Genomic DNA, 22,003 nt, shown 5'->3' with positions numbered 1-22,003 from the left:
ACATCTTCCGATGCTTGCGCTACTCTGATCAACGAGCAGAGATTCTTCAATCTCATCAAGTTCTACTTTTCTTCCAGTCACTTCTTTAGTGAGAAATTCTTTCTCAAGAAAGGTTCCGTTCTTAGCAACAAAGATCTTGCCTTCGGATCTGTGATAGAAAGTGTACCCTATAGTTTCCTTAGGGTATCCTATGAAGACGCATTTCTCCGCTTTGGGTTCTAGCTTGTCCGGTTGTAACTTTTTTACATAGGCTTCGCAACCCCAAACTTTCAGGAACGACAACTTAGGTTTCTTATTAAACCATAATTCATACGGTGTCGTTTCAACGGATTTTGATGGTGCTCTATTTAAAGTGAATGTTGCTATCTCTAATGCATAACTCCAAAATGATAACAGCAAATTAGTAAGAGACATCATAGAACGAACCATATCTAAGAGAGTTCTATTACGACGTTCGGACACACCGTTTCGTTGTGGTGTTCCCGGCGGTGTCAATTGTGAAAGTATTCCGCATTTCTTTAAATGCATGCCAAACTCATAACTCAGATATTCACCTCCGCGATCAGATCGTAGAAATTTAATCTTCTTGTTACGTTGATTTTCTACTTCACTTTGGAATTCCTTAAACTTCTCAAAAGTTTCGGATTTATGTTTCATGAAATAGATATACCCATATCTACTCAGATCATCTGTGAAGGTTAGAACATAACGATAACCACCGCGCGATGCTACACTCATTGGTCCGCACACATCGTTATGTATGATTTCCAATAAGTCAGTAGCTCGCTCCATAATACCAGAGAATGGAGTCTTAGTCATTTTTCCCATGAGACATGCTTCGCATCTATCAAGTGACTCAAAGTCAAGTGATTCAAGTAATCCATCGGTATGGAGTTTCTTCATGCGTTTCACTCCAATATGACCAAGACGACAGTGCCACATATAAGTAGAATTATCATTCAATTTAATTCGCTTAGCATCAATGTTATGTATATGTGTTCACTACTATCGAGATCTAACAGAAATAAGCCATTCTTTTCAGGTGCTTGACCATAAAAGATATTATTCATAAAAATAGAACAACCATTATTCTCAGACTTGAATGAATAACCGTCTTGCATTAAACAAGATCCAGATATAATGTTCATGCTCAACGCGGGTACAAAATAACAATTATTGAGGCTTAAAACTAATCCTGAAGGTAGATGTAGAGGAAGTGTGCCGACAACGATCACATCGACTTTGGATCCATTTCCAACGCGCATGGTCACTTCATCTTTTAGTAGTCTTCGTTTATTCTTTAGTTCCTGTTTCGAGTTACAAATATGAGCAACCGAACCGGTATCAAATACCCGGTACTAGTACGAGAACCGGTAAGATAAACATCTATAACATGTATATCGGATATACCTTCTTTCTTCTTCTTGAAAAGGCCGCTCTTCGGATCCGCCAAATACTTGGAGCAATTACGCTTCCAGTGTCCCTTCTCCTTGCGGTAATAGCACTCGGCATCGGGCTTAGGGCCGGTCTTAGGTTTCACGGGAGGCGTGGCAGCTTTCTTGCCACCCTTCTTGAATTTTCCCTTAGACTTGCCATGTTTCTTGAGCTGGTGGTTTTGTTGACCATCAACACTTGGTGCTCTTTCTTGATTTCAATCTCAGCAGATTTCAGCATGGAGAAGAGTTCGGGTAACTCTTTGTTCATGTTCCGCATATTGTAGTTCATCACAAAGTTCTTGTAACTAGGTGGCGGTGATTGAAGGACACAATTAATCCCCGATCCGTTAGGAATCACTATTCCCAAGTCACTGAGTTTCTTCGCATGCCCGGTCATGGCGAGCATGTGCTCACTAACGGAGCTGCCTTCTTCCATCATGCAGCTGAAGAAGTGTTTCGATGCTTCATAGCATTCCACGGCCGCATGAGTTTCAAAGATAGTCTTTAACTCATTGATTAACTCATGTGGCTCGTGGTGCTCAAAACGTTTTTGAAGATCGGCTTCCAGACTGCATAGGATGGCACACTGAACTTGAGAGTACCGAGATTTCCGAGTCGCGTAAACATTCTTTACTTCATCGGTTTCAGTTTCTGCAGGAGGGTCACCTAGCGGTGCATCAAGCACATATTGCAGATTTCCGCCATTGAGGAAGATCCTCACATGACGGAACCGATCGGTGAAGTTGCTACCGTTGCTCTTAAGCTTTTCTTTCTCTAGGAACTGGTTAAAATTGATTGAGGACGCCATATCTACAACATATTTGCAATAGTTTAGACTAATATTTATGACAAATTGAGTTCAAATTTTAATTCAACATAATTAAAAACTTGGTGAACTCCCACTCAAAACAATATCCCTCGCATTGTCTTAGTGATCACACGAACCAAATCCACCACACCAAGTCCGATCATCACGAGACAAGATGTAACTTCAATGGCGAACACTCAAAGTGTTCATCATATCAATCATATGATTCATGCTCTACCTTTCGGTATCACGTGTTCCGAGACCATGTCAGTACATGCTAGGCTCGTCAAGGCCACCTTAGTATCCGCATGTGCAAAAGCTGTCTTGCACCCGTTGTATGCACTTGTTGAATCTATCACACCCGATCATCACGAGATGCTTCGAAACGACAAGTCTTGGCAACGGTGCTACTAAGGATGAACACTTTATTATCTTGATATTTTAGTGAGAGGGATCATCTTATAATGCTACCGTCGCGATCTAAGCAAAATAAGATGCATAAAAGGATTAACATCACATGCGGTTCATATGTGATATGATATGGCCCTTTTGTCTTTGCGCCTTTGATCTTCATCTCCAAAGCACGGACATGATCTCCATCATCAACGGGCATGATCTCCATCATCGTCGGCGAAGCACCAAGGTCAATGGTGCCGTCTTCATGATTGTCCTCCATGTAGCAACTATTACAACTACTTTGAAATACTACTCAACATGAAAATTAAAGACAACCATAAGGCTCCTGCCGGTGGCCACAATACAATAATGATCATCTCATACATAGTCATCATCACATTATGGCCATATCACATCACCAAACCCTGCAAAAACAAGTTAGACGTTCTCTAATTTGGTTTGCATATTTTACGTGGTTTAGGGTTTTCGAGTAAGATCCAATCTACCTACGAACATGAACCACAACGGTGATATTAGTGTTGTCAATAGAAGAGTAAATTGAATCTTCACTATAGTAGGAGAGACGAGACACCCGCAAAGCCACTTATGCAATACAAGTTGCATGTCGAGCGTGGAGCAAATCTCATGAACGCGGTCATGTAAAGTTAGCCCGAGCCGCTTCATCCCACTATGCCACAAAGATGCAAAGTACTCAAACTAAAGATAACAAAAGCATCAACGCCCACAAAACCATTGTGTTCTACTCGTGCAACCATCTATGCATAGACACGGCTCTGATACCACTGTAGGATAACGTTGCATAGAAAACAAAAAATTTCCTACCGCGAACACGAAATCCAAGCCAAGATGCAATCTAGAAGACGGTAGCAACGAGGGGATTATCGAGTCTCACCCTTGAAGAGATTCCAAAGCCTACAAGATGAGGCTCTTGTTGCTGCGGTAGACGATCACTTGCCGCTTGCAAAAGCGCGTAGAAGATCTTGATCACGGCGCCACGAACGGGCAGCACCTCCGTACGCGGTCACACGTTCGGTTGTTGATGAAGACGACGTCCACCTCCCCGTTCCAGCGGGCAGCGGAAGTAGTAGCTCCTCTTGAATCCGACAGCACGACGGCGTGGTGTCGGTGGCGGTGGAGAATCCCGGCGGAGCTTCGCTAAGCGTGCGGGGAAGAAGGAGGAGTGGGCCGGCTAGGGTTTGGGGAGAGGGGGTGGCCGGCCTCTATGGGGTGCGGCCAGCTTGTGGCTTTGTGGTGGCCGGCCCCCTCCCCTTGGCCCTCATTATATAGGTGGAACACCCAAGAGTTGGTCTACAAGTCTTCGAATAAGACCCCAAACCAAAACCTTCCATATCACATGAAACCTACCCAAGCTAGGACTCCCACTAGAGGTGGGATTCCCACCTTCCCTTGGGAGGGGGTGGCCGGCCACCTTAGGTGGAGTCCACACGGGACTCCACCCCCTAGGGTTGGCCGGCCATGGTGGTGGAGTCCCTTCGGGACTCCGTCTTCCAAAGTGACTTTCTTCCGGATTTTTCTAGAACCTTCTAGAACCTTCCATAAATGCACCGGATCATTTTCAAACACATAAAATGACATCCTATATATGAATCTTATTCTCCGGACCATTCGGAACTCCTCGTGATGTCCGGGATCTCATTCGGGACTTCGAACAAATATTCGAACTCCATTCCATATTCAAGTTCTACCATTTCAACATCCAACTTTAAGTGTGTCACCCTACGGTTCGCGAACTATGCGGACATGGTTGAGTACTCACTCCGACCAATAACCAATAGCGGGATCTGGAGATCCATAATGGCTCCCACAAATTCAACGATGACTTTAGTGATCGAATGAACCATTCACATACGATACCAATTCCCTTTGTCACGCGATATTTTACTTGTCCGAGGTTTGATCATCGGTATCACTCTATACCTTGTTCAACCTCGTCTCCGACAAGTACTCTTTACTCGTACCGTGGTATGTGGTCTCTTATGAACTTATTCATATGCTTGCAAGACATTAGACGACATTCCACCGAGAGGGCCCGGAGTATATCTATCCGTCATCGGGATGGACAAATCCCACTTGTTGATCCATATGCCTCAACTCATACTTTCCGGATACTTAATCCCACCTTTATAACCACCCATTTACGCGAGTGGCGTTTGATGTAATCAAAGTACCTTTCCGGCATAAGTGATTTACATGATCTCATGGTCATAAGGACTAGGTAACTATGTATTGAAAGCTTATAGCAAATAACTTAATGACATGATCTTATGCTACGCTTAATTGGGTGTGTCCATTACATCATTCATATAATGATATAACCTTGTCATTAATAACATCCAATGTTCATGATTATGAAACTAATCATCTATTAATCAACAAGCTAGTTAAGAGGCTTACTAGGGACTCATTTGTTTGTTTACATAACACACATGTATCAATGTTTCGGTTAATACAATTATAGCATGGTATATAAACATTTATCATAAACATAAAGATATATAATAACCACTTTTATTATTGCCTCTTGGGCATATCTCCAACAATACCGAAGCCCCACTCGTGCGCGTTTTGGTCAGGGATACAGCGATGCTTATGGTCAAACAAAGATGGATGGTCTGACGTGTCTTTGCGGGCTCTACGTGGCCCCACTAGTCAGAAGATAACAGTCAACCGTCGGGCAACCGGCCGTTACAACACATGTGATGGTTTCAGACAAGGTCTTGGGGAAAACTGAGGAAAAACTAAGGAGCTGGAAAAACTGAGCACAACTAAGGACCCGAGGGCACGAAAATAGAATTCCCTATTTTATATATCCGGTATTATGTATCTCCATATGGGTATAATCTCTATCACCTTGTCTCAACTTTATATATGCCCATGTCTCTTGTGTTGAGCTCATGTTGGATATCTTGTGATGAGGCACCTCGCACCTATGTGTTGTGCATTTGTATTCAAATGCAAATTACTTGTATGCACACATGTAGGGAGAGTGCCTCTATATTTTGCCAACAAGTTGGTTCTCTCTAGTGGTTTTATTGCAAATCCGTATATTGTCATCAAACACCAAAAGGGGGAGATTGAAAGAACATCTCTCGGTTTATGTTTTGAATGTTTGATGTCAATATATGTGATACACTAATGTTTGATGAAGTGGTGCAAAGAATATATATATATATACATGTATATGGGTGTTTCGTGTTGAAAAACGAGACAAAAAGAAGCAGGGAGTTTTTCCCAGGCCGGATATTCCGGGCCGGATATTTGCAAAATATCCGGGCCCCAAAAATCGGCTAAGGACTTTGGATGAAGTGGCTCAGTACTGCCCTGGACAGGGGCCGGATTTTTGGCCGGATTTTCCCCAGGGCCGGATTTTTCAGGGGGTGGGGCAGATTATCCGGCCCTCACTTAGGCCGGATTATCCGGCCTGCGAGAATCCCCAACGGCTGGATTTTGAAGGGGGTATTTATACCCCCCTTCTTCTTCCTTCCTTGTTTTCTCAATCATTCCCCAAGTTCTCCACCATTAGAGCCAACTCAAGAAACTCAATATTCACAAGATCTCCTCCTCCACCCAACCAAAGCTCTTTATCTTTGGAGATTCGAAGGAGAAGTCCCCGATCTACATCTTCACCGAAGCGATTTGCATTTCCCCCTCATATGCTTGAGGGCCCTTTGCTAGTGTTCCTCTTTTGAGAAACCCTAGATATTTGTACTTGATATTGTTCTTGTTGTTGTGTTACAGATTTGGGAGCCTCCAATTTGGTTGTGGATGTGTGCCCCAAGAATCTTGTAAAGGCCCGGTTTTTGCCTCGAGGAAATCCCTTAGTGGAAGTGGGCTAGGCTTTCGTGGCGGTGCTCACAGGAGACCTGAGTGAAGCCTTCGTGGCATTGGTCTGGCTTTGGTAGCGACCACACTACTCCGAACGTAGACGTACCTTCTTGCAAAGGAAGGGAACTACGGGAATCAACTCCGTGTCTCCGCGTGCTCCACTCTCGGTTATCTCTATCCTATTATCTCCCCTATATATTGCGTAGCTATATCTTGCTTAGTCGTTGACCTTGTCATATAGGTAAATTCACATAGTTGCATATCTAGAGAATTTACCATTGTGTCAAGCCTAAATTGAAAAAGAACTAAAAATTGGTTAGCACCTATTCACCCCCCCTCTAGGTGCGGCATACGATCCTTTCAGCAACCATTTAAGACGTAAGAAAAATCTTAGTAGCAATTTACGTGTAACTGGAAAAGACTCAGTTTCAACCCACATGTAAGTGAAAATTCTTAGTTGCGACGCATGCCTAACTACAAAAATCTCAGTTGCAACTCACGTGTATGTGAAAATTCTTAGTTACAACATATGCACAACTGGAAAAATCTCAGTTGCAACGAGGCTCATGTAATTGGAAAAAATATCAATTGCAATCCACATGTAAAAAAAAATTCTCAGTTGCAACCCAGATGCAACTGAAAATATGTAGTTCCATGGGAGAGAAAGACACCTTGTAGATCGGAACCTTCACCACGAGCCCACTCCACAAGCCCACTTCGTGAAACCCGCAAAAAAAGGTCAACCCGCTTACGCGTCGGGCCAATAACAACACAAACACACATAAATAGCCCAAAAGTCAGAGCACGAATCTACAAATATAAAATACGAATCTCCAAGCGCTCGATTTAAACTTATTGATGTCTGATTTCCAGCAAATCCATTTTTTTAGTATAAGCTTTGGGAGTACCCAAAGAGGTGGGGCCAATCGATGTATTCCTAGTGCGGCCCATAGGCACCTCCCGTAGGAGGCCCGCAAAGAACAGTTCTATGCTCAAGGGTTCCGCTGCGAGGGGCGGCGCCACAGGTGCAGACGACGAGCAGCAGCAGGGCAGAGGAGGCGGGGCACACGGCGTACGGCGGACGTTCCGGGACGGGTGCGGGGAGGTCGGAGGAGCGGTCGGCGGCGCCTTAGCACCATTCGCCAGCAGACGAACCGCCGCCACTACCGGCAGCTGTCGAGCCAGGGAGTGCCCTCTTGTGCTCTATCTCGATTCCGCGGATTGAATCATTACCTAGCTTGTGATATACTGTCCGATTGTGGTAATTTCTGTTGCTTAGCTCGATTTGTTTTGTGATAATTTCCTCTTACATTTCCTTAAAAATTGTTCAGTGAGCAAGCGAGCTAAGATGTCAGAGCCGGATGCGCGGACCACCATTCTGGGTTCTTCTGTCTTTAAGTTCAGAGTCGACTACGAGCAAAGTAAGCAGCTTCCCATCGGGGAGGCCGTCCACTCCGACGTCGTCTCGGCTGGGGGACACCTCTGGAGGATTGAGTTTTACCCGCGAGGACGTGCTGTCGAATGCAAAGGCGAGTATACTTCTATCTTCCTCAGGCTCATAAGCAAATCCAGTAGTGTCAAGGCCATCTTCGACACTTTCATGATAGATAGGGACGGCAAACTATCTACTACATGGGTGGACCTACAACGGTTATGTAGAACCTTTGAAGAAGATAAAGTTGACTGGGGATGGTATCAGTTCGAGGAGGTTACTTTTTTTTTTTTTGGAGCAAACGCCAGGAGCTCTGGCTATTCATTTAAGAAGAGAGGAAAATGATCCAGTTTATAAGGAAAATCGGATCGAAAACCATACAAACTTGAGTACCTCCGACATGCGGACTACTCCCAAAGTCTAAAACAACCACACAACAAAATCGACCAACTTGTCAACGACAAAGTGCTACCTATTCGACAACACGACACGAAGGTTGCATGAACCGCATCCATCATGTAATCTCAACCGCCTTCTTCTTGGCGCCGACCTTGTTGCCCTTGGGCTTTTTCACCTTCTCCACATTCTTCACAAGGGAGCCAAGCATCGCGATGGAGCGAGGCGACAAAGGGGTCTTAAACTTGTCAATGAAGGCAGCAAGGGCGTTGTCATCGAACGCATCGTTCTCTTTCAAGACACCCAAAACACGCGCGAGCAACTCTTGAGTTGTAGCATCCTTCCGCGATTGCTTCCGCTTCTCGATGCGACCACTCCGACGAGGCGTGGTGGCCACCTCCTTAGGAGCACGGGCTCTCCTAGAGGGCGGTGAAGCAAGGATAGGCGGAGGCGCAGGCCGAAAAATCGATGACAAGAAGACATTGAGCTTGTCGGCAGCGGGATCCCCGGGATCAACTTGGATGTCCTCCGCAGGAACTGTTTCAGGAACAACAACACTGGGAGCAGGGATCTCCTCCAAAGGCTCACACAAGGGCGACATGAGCGCCAGCTTTTTCGAAGCCAAGTTGGCCAAGAAATCGCAAAGCTTGGTGGAGTCGGCCACCTCGGGATCTTCAGCAAAAGGCACCAAGGGAGCATCCAACACATCAACCACCTCAACATGTTCAAACGCAGAAGCCTCAAGCCTCGAGTGCTCAACCGAAAGAGACAGGAGTTTCAACAAAGAGCTCAGCCAGCCCAAAGCCCTCGACATCTTCAGAGATTGGGCTCTGAAGACCCTCAGGGGAAGCAACCTTGTCATCAGCCACATCCGGCAGAAGAGGAGCAGGACCAGAGCAACATTCAAGATGCAGGCGAAAGGCGTCGAGGCCAGGAGGAGACGAGTCACAGGGGCGGCGGACAGGCGAGTAAGGGCCGAAGGACTCCAAGAGCTCAGGGTCCCTCAACCTAGCATCCGAAGCTCGGGCAGGGGCACGCCCAACACCACAGGTGGAAGCTTCTTCCGCGCGCTCCCAGCTTCCGACAGCACGCGCAAGCCACAACTTGATTGCAGCAGCCTCGTCCCGCAGCGGCCGAGTAACCTCCTCGATGCGGTCCGCAACAAGCTGGAGGAGCTCCATTCGCAGGGAAGCAAATTGGGCCTGCAAGTCGGAGTCCCGGACGGCGGCATTGTCAGAGGCATCCCCGCCAACTCCAGGTGGGCAAGATGGCAGCACCGATGCACATGGCGGCGAATGGCGCACAACCTCGGCCCAGCTCCGAGACTGGAAAGGTCGAGGAGAACCAACAGTAGGAGAGCAGCTTTGCGAGGTAGGAGAGGGGCCGGCCGGAGAGCGACGGCGGCAGTTGCGCTCCCGATGACCCGGACGACGGCAGCGAATGCAACGGAAGGGTTCCCGACGAGTGCCGACATGGTGGCCACGCTCAAGGCAGCGGAAGCACCGCCCGCGAGCCCACCTCTTGAAGGCGAGGCTCCGCCTGCGAGCTTCCCCCACGGAGATGGCGACGGCAAGGCTCGGCCGGAGCGACGACCCACATGCTGCCGGCACTCCTCTTCACGCGGGCGCACGTCGGCAGCAGGGGCGCATGGGGGCGAAGCGCAGGGCAGCTGCGTGTTCGTCGCTGGAGCAGGGGGGCTTCGGGAGCAGGAGAGGAGCAGCCTCTGCTCGGAGGAGAAGACCGTCGGCCTGAACGGGGAGGGCGGAAGGGCGCCAGGCGGCGGTGGCGGATGAAGAGGAGTAGAGGGCTCGACAGCCATAGCTCCAGGCCTTCGAGGACGGCGACCGTTGCGAGGCCCAGCCTGGCAAGGGGAGGCGAAGGAGGCCGAGCGACGAGGGCGAGGGCGGAGAGGCGGCCACGCCGAGCTCGGCTGAAGCGGCGGCGGATCCCGCCCAGGCACCGGCAAGAAGGAGCCCGGCTCCCGCAGCACCGGCAACAGCAGCGCAGGTCAGCAGGAGGGGCGGAGGGAGAGCGGAGCGGGGAGCCTCGATCTGGTAGGCGCGGAGGCAGGGGAGGCCCAGGGAGGGAGATCAGGGCGGCGGCGGCGCGCACGCGCCCGTCGCCTCCATGGTCGCGAGAGCTCGTATGTTTTGTGAGGAGGTTACTATTGTGGAGAAAAAATTCTTAATAGAATGGCACTTCACAATCATGATCATCGATGACAGTCCTATTCCAGTCCCCCCTTCAGACATCAGCGCCCATATTGGCCGCCTGCTAGATCATACTGATGGGACAGATGTCTCATTTGTCGTTGACGGTGAGACATTCCCTGCTCACCGAGCGGTTCTTGCTGCCCGCTCACCTGTCTTCAAAGAAGAGCTCTTCGGTTCCATGGCCAAGGCTACAATGTCGTCCATCACGCTGCACGACATCACACCTGCAACATTTAAAACTATGTTACGGTTCATATACACAGATGAATTGCCCGCAGAAGACGAGCATCAGGACTCTTCCACTGAGATGATTCAGAATCTACTCGCTGCAGCCAATCGGTATGCGCTTGACAGGCTGAAGTTTATTTGTGCCCGGAAGCTATGGGATAAAGTGTCGGTATATACAGTTGCAACTATCTTAGCTTGCGCTGAAACCTACAACTGCCAAGAGTTGAAAAAAGAGTGCATGGACTTCTTTGTGCTGGAGGAAAATTTCAAGGAGGCTGTTTTCACTGATGGTTATGCATCGGTTCTAAAATTCCCATTGATCGTTGCTGAGCTCAAAAGGATGTGTCGAGCCAGTGAGCTCAAAAGCAGGCGAACCGTCGCCACTACCCGCAGCTCTCGAGCTCGAGCCAGTGAGTGCCCTCTTGTGCTCTATCTCGATTCCGCGGATTGAATCATTCCTTAGCTTGTGATATACTGTCAAGTTTCTCGTAACTTCTGTTGCTTAGGTCGATATGTTTTGCGGTGATTTCTTCTTACATTTGCTTAAACATTGTTCAGTGAGCAAGCGAGCCAAGATGTCAGGGCTGGATGCGAAGACCACCATTCTGGGTTCTTCTGTCTTTCAGTTCAGCTTAGACTACGAGCAAAGTAAGCAGCTTCCCATCGGGGAGGCCGTCCACTCCGACGTCGTCTCGGCTGGGGGACACCTCTGGAGGATTGAGTTTTACCCGCGAGGACGTGCTGTCGAATACAATGGCGAGTATACTTCTATCTTCCTCAGCCACTTGAGCAAATCCAGTAGTGTCAATGCCATCTTCGAGGCCTTCATGATAGATAGGGACGGCGAACCATTGCCCTTTGGGGCAAGGATGTTAGAAACCTTCGGAACCATGGGAAATAAAAACTCCGTTGGATGGAATCAGTTTATCGAGATAAGTACTCTGGAGAAAAAGTTCTTAACAGAGGGACATGTTACATTTGTATGTGCCATCATGGTCATTGATGACAGTCCTATTCCTGTGCCGCCTTCAGACATTGTTACCCATCTTGGCCGCCTGCTAGATCAAACTGACGGGACAGACGTGTCATTCGTCATTGGCAATGAGACATTCCATGCTCACCGAGCAGTGCTTGCTGCCCGCTCACCAGTCTTCAAACCAGAGCTCTTCGGTTTCAGGGCCGAGTCTACAATGTCGTCCATCACGCTGCACGGCATCGTCACACCTGCAACATTTAAAACTATGCTTCGGTTCATATACACAGATGAATTGCCCGCAGAAGACGAGCATCAGGACTGTTCCACTGAGATGATTCAGAATCTACTCGCTGCTGCCGATCGGTATGCGCTTGACAGGCTGAAGTTTGTTTCTGCCCGGAAGCTATGGGATAAAGTGTCGGTATATACAGTTGCAACTATCTTAGCTTGCGCTGAAACCTACAACTGCCAAGAGTTGAAAAAGAAGTGCATGGACTTCTTTGTTCAAGAGGAAAATTTCAAGGAGGCTATAGTCACTGATGTCTCATTTGTCGTTGACGGTGAGACATTCCCTGCTCACCGAGCGGTTCTTGCTGCCCGCTCACCTGTCTTCAAAGAAGAGCTCTTCGGTTCCATGGCCAAGGCTACAATGTCGTCCATCACGCTGCACGACATCACACCTGCAACATTTAAAACTATGTTACGGTTCATATACACAGATGAATTGCCCGCAGAAGACGAGCATCAGGACTGTTCCACTGAGATGATTCAGAATCTACTCGCTGCTGCCGATCGGTATGCGCTTGACAGGCTGAAGTTTGTTTGTGCCCGGAAGCTATGGGATAAAGTGTCGGTATATACAGTTGCAACTATCTTAGCTTGCGCTGAAACCTACAACTGCCAAGAGTTGAAAAAAGAAGTGCATGGACTTCTTTGTTCAAGAGGAAAATTTCAAGGAGGCTATATTCACTGATGGTTATGCATCGGTTCTAAAATTCCCATTGATCGTTGCTGAGCTCAAAAGGAGGTTTAGGACATAACATGTGTAACTTCAGGCGTTCAAGCATAGCTCTAGTATGGTGTTTTGGTATATGGTTAGTATTATCTGACATCTTGTCAAGCTGCAAGTCTCTATTTGCTGAGTAGGGAGCCTGGGAGCTTGATAATGCAGAGAGTCTTGTTAAGTGTTGGGCTCAGTTGGTACCGAGTACTCATGCCGATAGGTGAGGTGACCCGAGTGTTCTGTCAGATCTCGGATGCAAAGTTAAGGATGGCGTAGCAAATTAGCAGCCCATTTGTGTTTTTGTTTCTTTTCTTTTGGATATGCCATGCCCTGAAGCTTCTTAAGATGTTTACTTGAGCTATGCTTGTGGAACTATCTAGATATATGTAGTCTAAAGTACTCCAATTTGGTATTGTATGATCATTCCAATTTGGAGAGCATGTCAGAGCTCAGGAGATCTGAGTGCGTAAGTTGTCACGAAAAAGTTCTGGACTATAGCTATTGCATACTTCAGCGTTACTTTTTGTTTTTAGTTACGAGAATTAGTTCGCTGACTAGTATGGAAGCAGGTGTCTGCGTTAGAGATGTGTTCTCTTAAAAGCGAAGATCTGGCAATAGAGAAAGAAGAGGATGCTATTTTTTTCGACTGAAAATTCCAAAATCAGCAGAACACAGAAGCATGGTTGTGAAGAATTGTTCTGGTGCTGTTATAATGAACTGGCGTCTGGCGTGTGTGTTGTAGTGAAGAAAAGAACTGACGAATGGGCCAACATATTTCGGATCAATTTGTTTTACGGTAGATGCTGTCCTATGGATGCTGGAATCTGCCGCGCCGTTTGGAGCTGTCATCCTCGGAGCATCTCCAACAGGCGCACAAAAAACCGGCGCGCTAAGAGCATCTCCAGCCGCGTCCCCCAAACCGCGCCGGATTGAGCGTTTGGGGGACGTGTTTCGTTCGTGCCGCGTTTGGGGGACGTCGCTCCCCAGTCGCGTCCCCCAAACAAAATTTCGCAAATTTTAAACTTAACTAGATTCGATTAGATTTGTCCAAACTTACATAGATTCGAACGAAATTTGACTAACTTTAAAACTAAACCTAATCTAGAACTACTTGCGGCGGCCGGAGGCGTCGTAGTACTGCTGGAAGTTGTACATCTCGTCGGTGACGACCTCCTGCTTGACGCGCTCGTCGACGGGCTCGTCCTTCACCAAGCCGCTTGGTCCTGCCTCGCCGTCGTCGGTGAGGTCCACCAGCGGCTTGCCGGAGTCGCGGATGGACATGGCGATCGCCGCGTCCAGGTCGCCTCTCCAGGCGTCCTTGTCGTCCATGGACGCCAAGAACGCCGCCCGCAGCCCCGGGCAGTCGTCGGGGTCATCGCCGCCGGCGATGAGCCGCTGCTGCCGCTCGTACTCCGCCGCAGCGCCGCCCGCGACGCTTCCTCCGGCTCCTCCTTCACCTCCGGCTTCGGGATGAGGAGGGCGCCGCCGCGCTCCCTTGCTGCCGCCCGCCGCCGCTGCCGCCACGCCTCGTGTTGACGGGCGTCGCCGGCTCCTCCTTGACCTCCCGTTTGGGGACGGTGTAGGGCGCCGACCGGTACGACGAGGACGGCGTCGATCGCGCCGGTCCCGAGGAAGAAGAGTGCGAGGAGGACGAGCACGTCGTCCTCCTCGGCTGCCATTGAGGAGACGACGGCGGCGACGACGGCATCTCCAGCCCTTGGAGCGCCGTTGCGGAGGCCGCGGATGACGTTCTCGAGGGTGCGCCCGGAACACCCCGCAACAGGGCGCGGCCTTCCCCGTTCCAGCTGTTGGGGCCGCCGACGAGGTTGCTCGGTGCCGTGCATCTCGATAGTCGTACTTCGCCCGGAAGTACGTCGTCCACCGAGCGTCGTTGTCGTTGACCGCCCATGTCGGATCCAACCGCTCCTCGGCGGTGAGTTGAGCCCGACGGGCCTTGATGGCGCCCTCCATTGGTCCGTCTTCGGCTTCGGCGGCGGCGGAACGCCAATGCCGTTCACGGCCATCTTCCGCCCGCCGCCGCTGGCAGCCGCATGTCCGGTGGGACTGGATACCGGGCGTGGTACAGCGCCCACGCCTCCGCCACGGTGAGGCTGCCGTGGCCGAAGCCGTTCGCCGCGGTGATCTTGCGGGAGGACGAGCTCGACATTTTTTGAGCGGCGAGGAGAAGATCTGGGAGGGGGAGGCGGCGGCGACGAGAAGGATTATGATCGGCGAGAACTGCAGGGCGTCTTAAAACAGCGGCGGCAGCGGGTGGTTGCACACAATAACTCCGGCGCGGACGGCCACGCGGCCATGCACGACGAGACGCGTCCCTGCGTCGCCTGGGAAAACAGGGACGCCATTAACGTCGCTTGACCAAAGGTAGGCGACGGGGTTTTAGCCTTCCTGTGCCGCTGACGGGTCGGGCCCGCCACTCCCCGCCTCGCTTTTCGTTGTGTCCGGCGTCCCCGGTGCGTCCCCGTGGGACGGGGACGGGCTCGGGGCGCCGGACACCGTATCGGGCCGCGCCGGACAAAAATGGGCTTTGGGGGACGCGGCTGGAACGCATTTTCTGTCCGGCGCGCCCCAAATCCCTTTGGGGGACGGTTTGGGGGACGCGACTGGAGATGCTCTAAACCTCCGTTTCGTCGCGCGGTAAACGGATAGCGCGCGTTGGGTCGGTTTTTGCCCTGCTGGACGCGCCAATATGCAACGCGTGCGCGGACGGTATAAATGGTCCTCCGCCGGACGCGCCAAAATACAGCACACGCGGGCGCGGAAAACAGCATAAACGAAGATCCAACATTCATTGTCTCCATGAATGTCTCATCATCGACTCTGCATTGCAATGAAATTCATTATTCTCCGGCTATGTATGCATCTAAACTACAATTTGGATGAAAAGTAGTGTTTTTTACCTCTCGGGCATTTCATCATGCACTGTATGTGCGCCCGCGCGGTTGCCGGACGGAGGCGCCGGATGGTTCGTTGGAGGAGGAGGAGGCGTCTGGTTCGTCGTCGGAGGAGGCTGCGGCCGGCGGGAGGCGGGCGCCTTCGCTTTCTTCGGCGGCACCGATGTATGGCCATTTGGTCGACGGCGCCTTCCTCCTCGGCGCCGCCCGCGCGTTGCCGGCGCCCTACGCGGCTGCCATCTGCGCGGCGGCGGCGGCGGAGGGTGGGATGGAGTAGGGAGGGGTCGGTGAGTTGCCGGAGGGGTCATCCATTGTCGGGATTGCGCCAACGGCCGCGCAGAGACGAGGGATTGGGCGCTCGGGCGGCGACGCGGAAGGGGAAGTTTCAGTGCGGGGGTTTTCTCGCGCGTGGACGAGCGATGCCACGCGCTGTAGCCGGCGCACAAAGTATGCCGCTCGCGATAACGTAAACCGGCCCGCGCCCTAAAAAATTTACAGCGCCGCGCGGTTTGCAGCGCTTGCTGGAGGGTCGACTTTCCTCCCGTGCGCTGCAAGCCGGCAGTTTTTATGCCGCGCGGGCGTTTTAGCGCGCCTGTTGGAGATGCTCTGACGGAAGCTTGGGAAATCGGTACTCCATTTTATTTGTTTCGGGTCAAAATCACATACCCATGCTAAATCAGTAAATCTTCGGACGAGAACTATTCTACCCTGAAACATACACAACTAATCTATATACCTAATAATAAAGGAGCTAAGGTTTCTGCTAAAAAGTTTCGTCAACGCTTTTTTTGGGACCGTTTTGCCCTCCCACCAATTTACATAATACTGGATTATGGCACCGCATATTAAAAAACGGTTCAGCGTATGAAAAGTTAAAACGGCAACCTCTGTCTTGTCCCGCCCCTGGCCACGTACGGGAGGAGCTCAACCGTTCAAACGTAGAGTCCCTGAGCTGTTTAGCTACGTACGGGAGGTCACCTTGTTCACCCAAGTCCAGGAAGAAAAGGAAAACGTAGAGTCCTTGGCTGTTTTGACTCCCCCTGATCCATCTATAAATAACGACCAAACGAAGCCTGTCGTCTGTCATGATCGGGAAGCCAAACAGGTCCCGCGCGCGGATCGAGGGCATCGTCGGCCTGATCCGAATCGCTATACGGCCGGCATGATCTACCGCTGCACCGCTAGAGGAAGATGACGCAGTCATGCTACTGGCGCTGGCGGCAGACTCCCGCGTGGCTGGATGCCGTCTCCGTGCTCGAACGCCACGCAACTTCTACTAGATCTTGCCGGTACATCAAAATCCCGCGGAATCAGTCATACTTCCTTGATCCGCTCGGGCCGTCGCAAGGAGATGGGGATCAGCCGATCGGTCGACGGAGAGCTAGCTAACCCACCTCATCCCTGCACATGGTGATGCTCTCGCAGCCCATGGCGGCCGGCTCGTCACGGAGGGCCACAATGCGGCTGCTTATAGGAGGAGGAGGGTTACGAGCGGGAGGGGAAAGAAGCAGACCACGGGAGCATCGTGCCGACAGTCGTCTTCGATCACCGGCTCACGCGAGATTGGAAACGGCCGGGCGCTCTCCTCTCTCTGAGGCTCCAGCCTTCAGCTTTACCCCAGCCCCCATTGGATCTGCAGCCCGTCCAAAGTCTTCTCCAATCTCCATGTTGTCCCTGATCGACAGACGAGGCTATACTTATTAGCCGAGACCGGTGGTTTTTTGTTCCTTGGTGTTAGGTATTATACATAGTATATAGTACATCAGGGATAGGAAGAGAAAGAGGAAGTACTCGATCTGCTTCTCCGTCAAAAGTTGGGTGATCCTACACGTCGCCTTCTTGTGTTTCAGAGGATGCAAGTCTTGAAGCACCGGTCACCATATTGCTTCTGAATAATTTCTCTCGAGAAGACATGTTGACGGAGTAGATGAATTAATCAGCTCAGCGAAAGCGGACTCAACGTCTCCCGGTAAACACGAACCCAAAGCACCACGGTGTCCTGAGGCGTGGATACACAGTCGCATGTTTTTACATGGGTATTCGTAACTTCATATGTACTTATGACCGTGCAAGTTTAACAAGCATCTCCAAAGATCGTACACCCATGGCCGGATGAAAAATAGATTTTAATTTTAGATTGGCATGTACGCAGCTTGTTATTAAAAGTAGATAGATATTTTTGATTCAGTTACATGGAGACACTTATTGTCTTTTTATTTGTTTTTGTTTATGCGGATGCTTAAGTTCAGCAAGAGCTCGTACCGTACTTTTTTTCCCTAAGATTGCAAGAAAATTATATTATTGGAGCGAAATAGGACTATTTTGTGTGGTACCAAGACCCAGTATCGGTATTTATCTTTGGCTGCATTTAGAGATCGAGTACAAAATTATACTATGGAAGAAGAAATTTTGCTGTTTTTTTGACTTAATTAGTTTGTAATCGTTAAAGATAGCTCATGTATCTCTACAATGTACTACTTATTAATGCTATGAATATATGTGGTATTGATTATAAAAAAAAGACCCAATAGTTTCTTCTTTTATGCGAACAAAGTTTTCCTTTTAATCCATTAAATCTACATCATTTATTTGGAAGAACATGGATTAATGCAACTTTCATTGATTTAGGAACATGGCTTTGATCAAGTGTTACTACTACAATTATTCTACGAATTTCTCAATACTACAATAAAACAAACCATAATGTTTCATTTTAATTTATAAATATATGTGCAATGATTTACTTATATATGATCATTTTAGTTCGTAGAAAGAACAAATGTACGTGGTTTAATTTAAAATAAATCCGATGCAACGCACGGGCACTTTTGCTAGTAATTCTTATGTAACATAGCAGGAGAGCTGGAAGGAGTAGAAGACTATACTGGCTCACCATTAGAGCAACTGAGTAATACATTCAAGGAATTGCTACAGAAGAGAAATGATTTGTAGTAATGCAACATACACGCATCAGATGGTACGAATTTACAGATGGATTATCATGTAAATTTAAAGCATTACAAATGGTTCATGCAGTAAACTAAAACTCGAGTAGATGTTGCAGCACAACAGCAACAGCCATCCATACAGACAGATTAATACCCCAGTCCACAAGAACCACTACACAACATACTAGCTATTAGTTAACATAATTCGTGACGGAAAGCTTGAGAAATTGGTATTCCATTTGCTTGGGGTAAAATATCCCAACCGCACGCTAAATCTTCTGATAAGATCTATTCTACCCTGGAATATGCTCGAGGCCTCGAGAGCTGGAAATAGTTGAAGACTATACCGGCTCGCCATTAGAGCAATGGAGTCTAAATACATTCAAGGAATTGTTACGAAGAATGAGAAATAACTGAGTTATACAACAGACACAGCAAATGGTGAATTTACAGATGGATTTATCATATAACTCGGATTTAAAGCATTACAAATGGTTCATGCAACAAACTAAAACTCAAAGCAGATGCTGCAGCACAGTACAAGTCACGTCCATACACAGGCAGAAACCGTAGTAACATCCACACGACAACCCAGTTCACAAGACACTACACAAGAGACTAGCTACTAGGGAGTAACATAATTCAGCTTGATGAAGTTATCATCATTACTGTGTCGGGATGGGCTGCATCTCAGGAGCAGAGGTTGCAGCAGCGTCGGTAGGCGGGTAGGAGAACACCCTCGCGATGCGCTCCGTGGGGACAAGCGGGAGGTAAGTGGCAACAGAGTTCCCGCGCTTCGCCCCGTCAAGCACGGCAGAGTTGTACTTGGCTGAGAGCTGTGCAGCGGTGGGGAGGACAGCCCGGGTCACCGATGGAACAAGAGGCAGACGGTTGAGGGCAGCCCAAGCTTCAGCAGCCTTGCGTTCCGCCACAGGCTCATAGCGTGTGTAGAGGTCACGAGCCTTTGGCTCAGCGCAAGCAATGGCAGACTTGGCCAGGCCGGTGGCGGTGCCAACTAAGCCAGTCTTGTGCACCTCAGCCGCCGCAGAGCGGGCATAGGTTGGCACCTCCTTCACAACCGGTGGGACACGACGGTCCAGCTCTTGGACAGACTCGTCAACCTGACAAATTGAACATTCAGCATCAGTGAGGCTGTTCCGTGTGACACAAAGCATGGACGTAAAAATTAGTTCATAGTTGCTATTAACCCCATTCCAAGAATTCGCAAGAGACACGCTAGTGAATCAAGTAACACGGTATTGTTCTTAGGCGTGTAAGCAGCATGCCACATTTCCTGTGCCCAACTACACGTATGTGTTACTTGTGCAGCTATTAGAATGGAGATTACAAGTTAATCAAGACAAAGTGCATCCTGCCTCAAGCCAATTGAACAAATAAATTGTATCCTGTTATGCTACCACATTGCACATAATTTAATTCATGGCAGCACCCTCGTAGTAAAATCCCATTTTACCGAATAGCCAGGTTGGATGCAAGAGAAGAAGTCGACATCTCAACCGAAATGATGTGAATGAATGATCATTGGCTAGCACCAACTAAGGTGCTACAAGTCAAACCTACAAACCAGCACCAAACAGACAGATGGTGACAACCAATTGTATCCTCTGAATTGCACGTTGTGCAAGCAGATGGGGATAATTGAATAAACACCTAAATTTCTAGGCAGGAGCATTAAACTTCGAACGAAATCATTAGCGCAATTGGAGGGGGGGCTATAGCATTCAGTTGATGCAGGTGGTCAGCCAGAGGAATGAGCCAATCAACAGTAAGATCAGACAGGGCTAGCCCCAACCAAATTTCATCCCCTTTAACTCTGAGAATACTGGGCAGCACGAAACTCTAGGGTCTAAACTGAGAATTAAATCGTCGCATCCAGGTAATAAGAGAATGAACCAGCTCTCGTGCGCCCTCACCTTGCGGTCTAGGAACTTGAGGAGGTCGAGCGGCACGGCGTGGTAGCGGTCGTAGACGGGCCCGACGACGGCCTTGACGGTGCCCTCGACGTGGTCGACGCCGGGGCGGAGCGGCCCCGCGCCCTGCTTGGCGTAGGCGTATGCCGCGGCGGCCAGGACCACCGCCTGCGCGGCCGCCTGCTGCACGAACTCGAGGTACCTGAGCCTGGCCGCCTCCTCCTCCGGCGTCCTCTCCACCGTCACCTCCTCCTCCTGCACAGCCCAAACCGCAGATCAGCGAACAACTCGAGAAGAGATCAAGGGGATCGGATGAAGAGAGGGGCGAGATCGGGTTACCTCGGTGGGGTGCGTGCTGATCGGGGCGGCGTCGCTGCCGGACTGCGCCATCTGTGCGATGATTCCTTGTGGGATCGACTGGTCTGCGGCGGATTCGACGGGAGCTAGACGAAGAAGTGGTCGAATCGGGTCGGATTTGGCTGCTAGGGTTTTGAGGATTTGGTGAATGAATTTGGTGGAGGTGGGGAATCGGATCTCTTATAGGCAGGTGACGAAACGTTCGGACGCGTCTGTTTTCGCCTTTTTTCCTTCGGAGTTAAGGAATTTTCGCGTCGCCTGTCCGTTTCGCGTCAGCGTGGGGGCTTCCAGAAGGATGCCGTTACGGGTCGCTGACGGGTGGGGCGCGCTGTATGGGCCCCACTTGTCAGTGATTGGTGGCTAGGAGACGTGACGCGGAGGTGGCCCGCGTGCCGGTGGGGGGCGGTTTTCCGTTCACGCGGGACGGGTGCTGCGAGTGTGTGAACGCCGTCGTCCGCTGTTTCCTTTTCCGTTGATCGACAGTTTTTTTGAGTACGAAAAAGGAGGAATAAACTGGAAGTTTCGAGACGCGATCCAGAGAGGTCTGTGGTTTTGCGTTGGACCCCGCAGCAGGACATCTTTTTCAGAGCATATGTTCTAAAATTTGGCGCTTTAAAAGTCGTTTGCAGCGCGTTCGTTTTGGATACAGCGCGATGCGGACGCGAGCTTCGCCGGAGGTTCTATTTTACGGCGCAAACAAAGAAGCCAAAAACAGCCATTCGGCAGAAGCTGTAAAATAGAGCTCCACAAACAAATTTTTTCAACATACATACAGCAAACAAGATCAAACATGCCAACAGTTAAATCTGAAAAAATCAACTAAAATTTACAACTCTAAACATGCCCCAAATAAGAGAGAACAAGCTAGTTTATTTCATGCGCCCGCGGCCATTCCATACGCGCGCGGCCGATGCAATCGATCTAGCTAGCAATGCACGCGCGGCCGCTGCAATCGATCTAGCTAGCAGTGCACGCGCGGCCGCTGCAATTGATCTAGCTAGCAACGCGTGCGGGGCAGCCGAAGCAAAAGATTGAGCAGCAAAGCGAGGCAGTCACAGCAAGCAAGCGGCGGGCGAAGCTCGCACTAGCCGCGGCGGACG

General features: G+C 49.7%; 2 protein-coding genes and 1 pseudogene across 3 annotated transcripts; 2 read left to right on the top strand and 1 right to left on the bottom strand.

Moving 5' to 3' along the window:
* The first annotated feature begins 7,844 nt into the window (after positions 1 to 7,844).
* On the top strand, positions 7,845 to 11,227 carry LOC124647209 (BTB/POZ and MATH domain-containing protein 2-like). Its single transcript, XM_047187179.1, has 2 exons — positions 7,845 to 8,215; positions 10,496 to 11,227. The coding sequence occupies exons 1-2, from the start codon at positions 7,856 to 7,858 to the stop codon at positions 11,225 to 11,227; spliced, it is 1,092 nt and encodes a 363-aa protein (XP_047043135.1). The 5' UTR covers positions 7,845 to 7,855.
* A 124-nt stretch (positions 11,228 to 11,351) lies between these two features.
* On the top strand, positions 11,352 to 13,197 carry LOC124705463 (annotated as a pseudogene).
* Positions 13,198 to 19,054: 5,857 nt separating this feature from the next.
* On the bottom strand, positions 19,055 to 21,122 carry LOC124646550 (REF/SRPP-like protein OsI_017815). Of its 2 annotated transcripts, none has more exons than XM_047186654.1 (3): positions 20,886 to 21,122; positions 20,550 to 20,804; positions 19,055 to 19,736 (listed from the first exon to the last, which is right to left on the bottom strand). In XM_047186654.1, exons 1-3 carry the CDS (start codon positions 20,934 to 20,936, stop codon positions 19,281 to 19,283), a joined length of 762 nt encoding a protein of 253 aa, XP_047042610.1. In that variant the 5' UTR covers positions 20,937 to 21,122; the 3' UTR covers positions 19,055 to 19,280. The 2 variants fall into 2 exon arrangements, with proteins under 2 accessions (XP_047042610.1, XP_047042611.1); XM_047186655.1 differs by having other exon boundaries at positions 20,550 to 20,801; positions 20,886 to 21,121.
* Between the last annotated feature and the right edge of the window lie 881 nt (positions 21,123 to 22,003).

The sequence above is a fragment of the Lolium rigidum genome, chromosome 4, assembly GCF_022539505.1.
Source record: "Lolium rigidum isolate FL_2022 chromosome 4, APGP_CSIRO_Lrig_0.1, whole genome shotgun sequence".
In the NCBI taxonomy this organism is placed as follows: Eukaryota; Viridiplantae; Streptophyta; class Magnoliopsida; order Poales; family Poaceae; genus Lolium; species Lolium rigidum.
Note: the sequence above shows the minus strand (reverse complement) of the source record. Positions and strands in the feature narration are given on the sequence as shown.

Bases quoted from the DNA above. Each gene is read 5' to 3' on its own strand.
- LOC124647209 (XM_047187179.1), top strand. From the start codon at position 7,856: ATGTCAGAGCCGGATGCGCGGACCACCATTCTGGGTTCTTCTGTCTTT. The intron at 8,216-10,495 runs GTTACTTTTTTT...TTTTGTGAGGAG, and splicing joins GATGGTATCAGTTCGAGGAG to GTTACTATTGTGGAGAAAAA.
- LOC124646550 (XM_047186654.1), bottom strand. From the start codon at position 20,936: ATGGCGCAGTCCGGCAGCGACGCCGCCCCGATCAGCACGCACCCCACC. The intron at 20,805-20,885 runs GTAACCCGATCT...GTTTGGGCTGTG, and splicing joins TCAGCACGCACCCCACCGAG to CAGGAGGAGGAGGTGACGGT. The intron at 19,737-20,549 runs GTGAGGGCGCAC...TCAATTTGTCAG, and splicing joins TCAAGTTCCTAGACCGCAAG to GTTGACGAGTCTGTCCAAGA.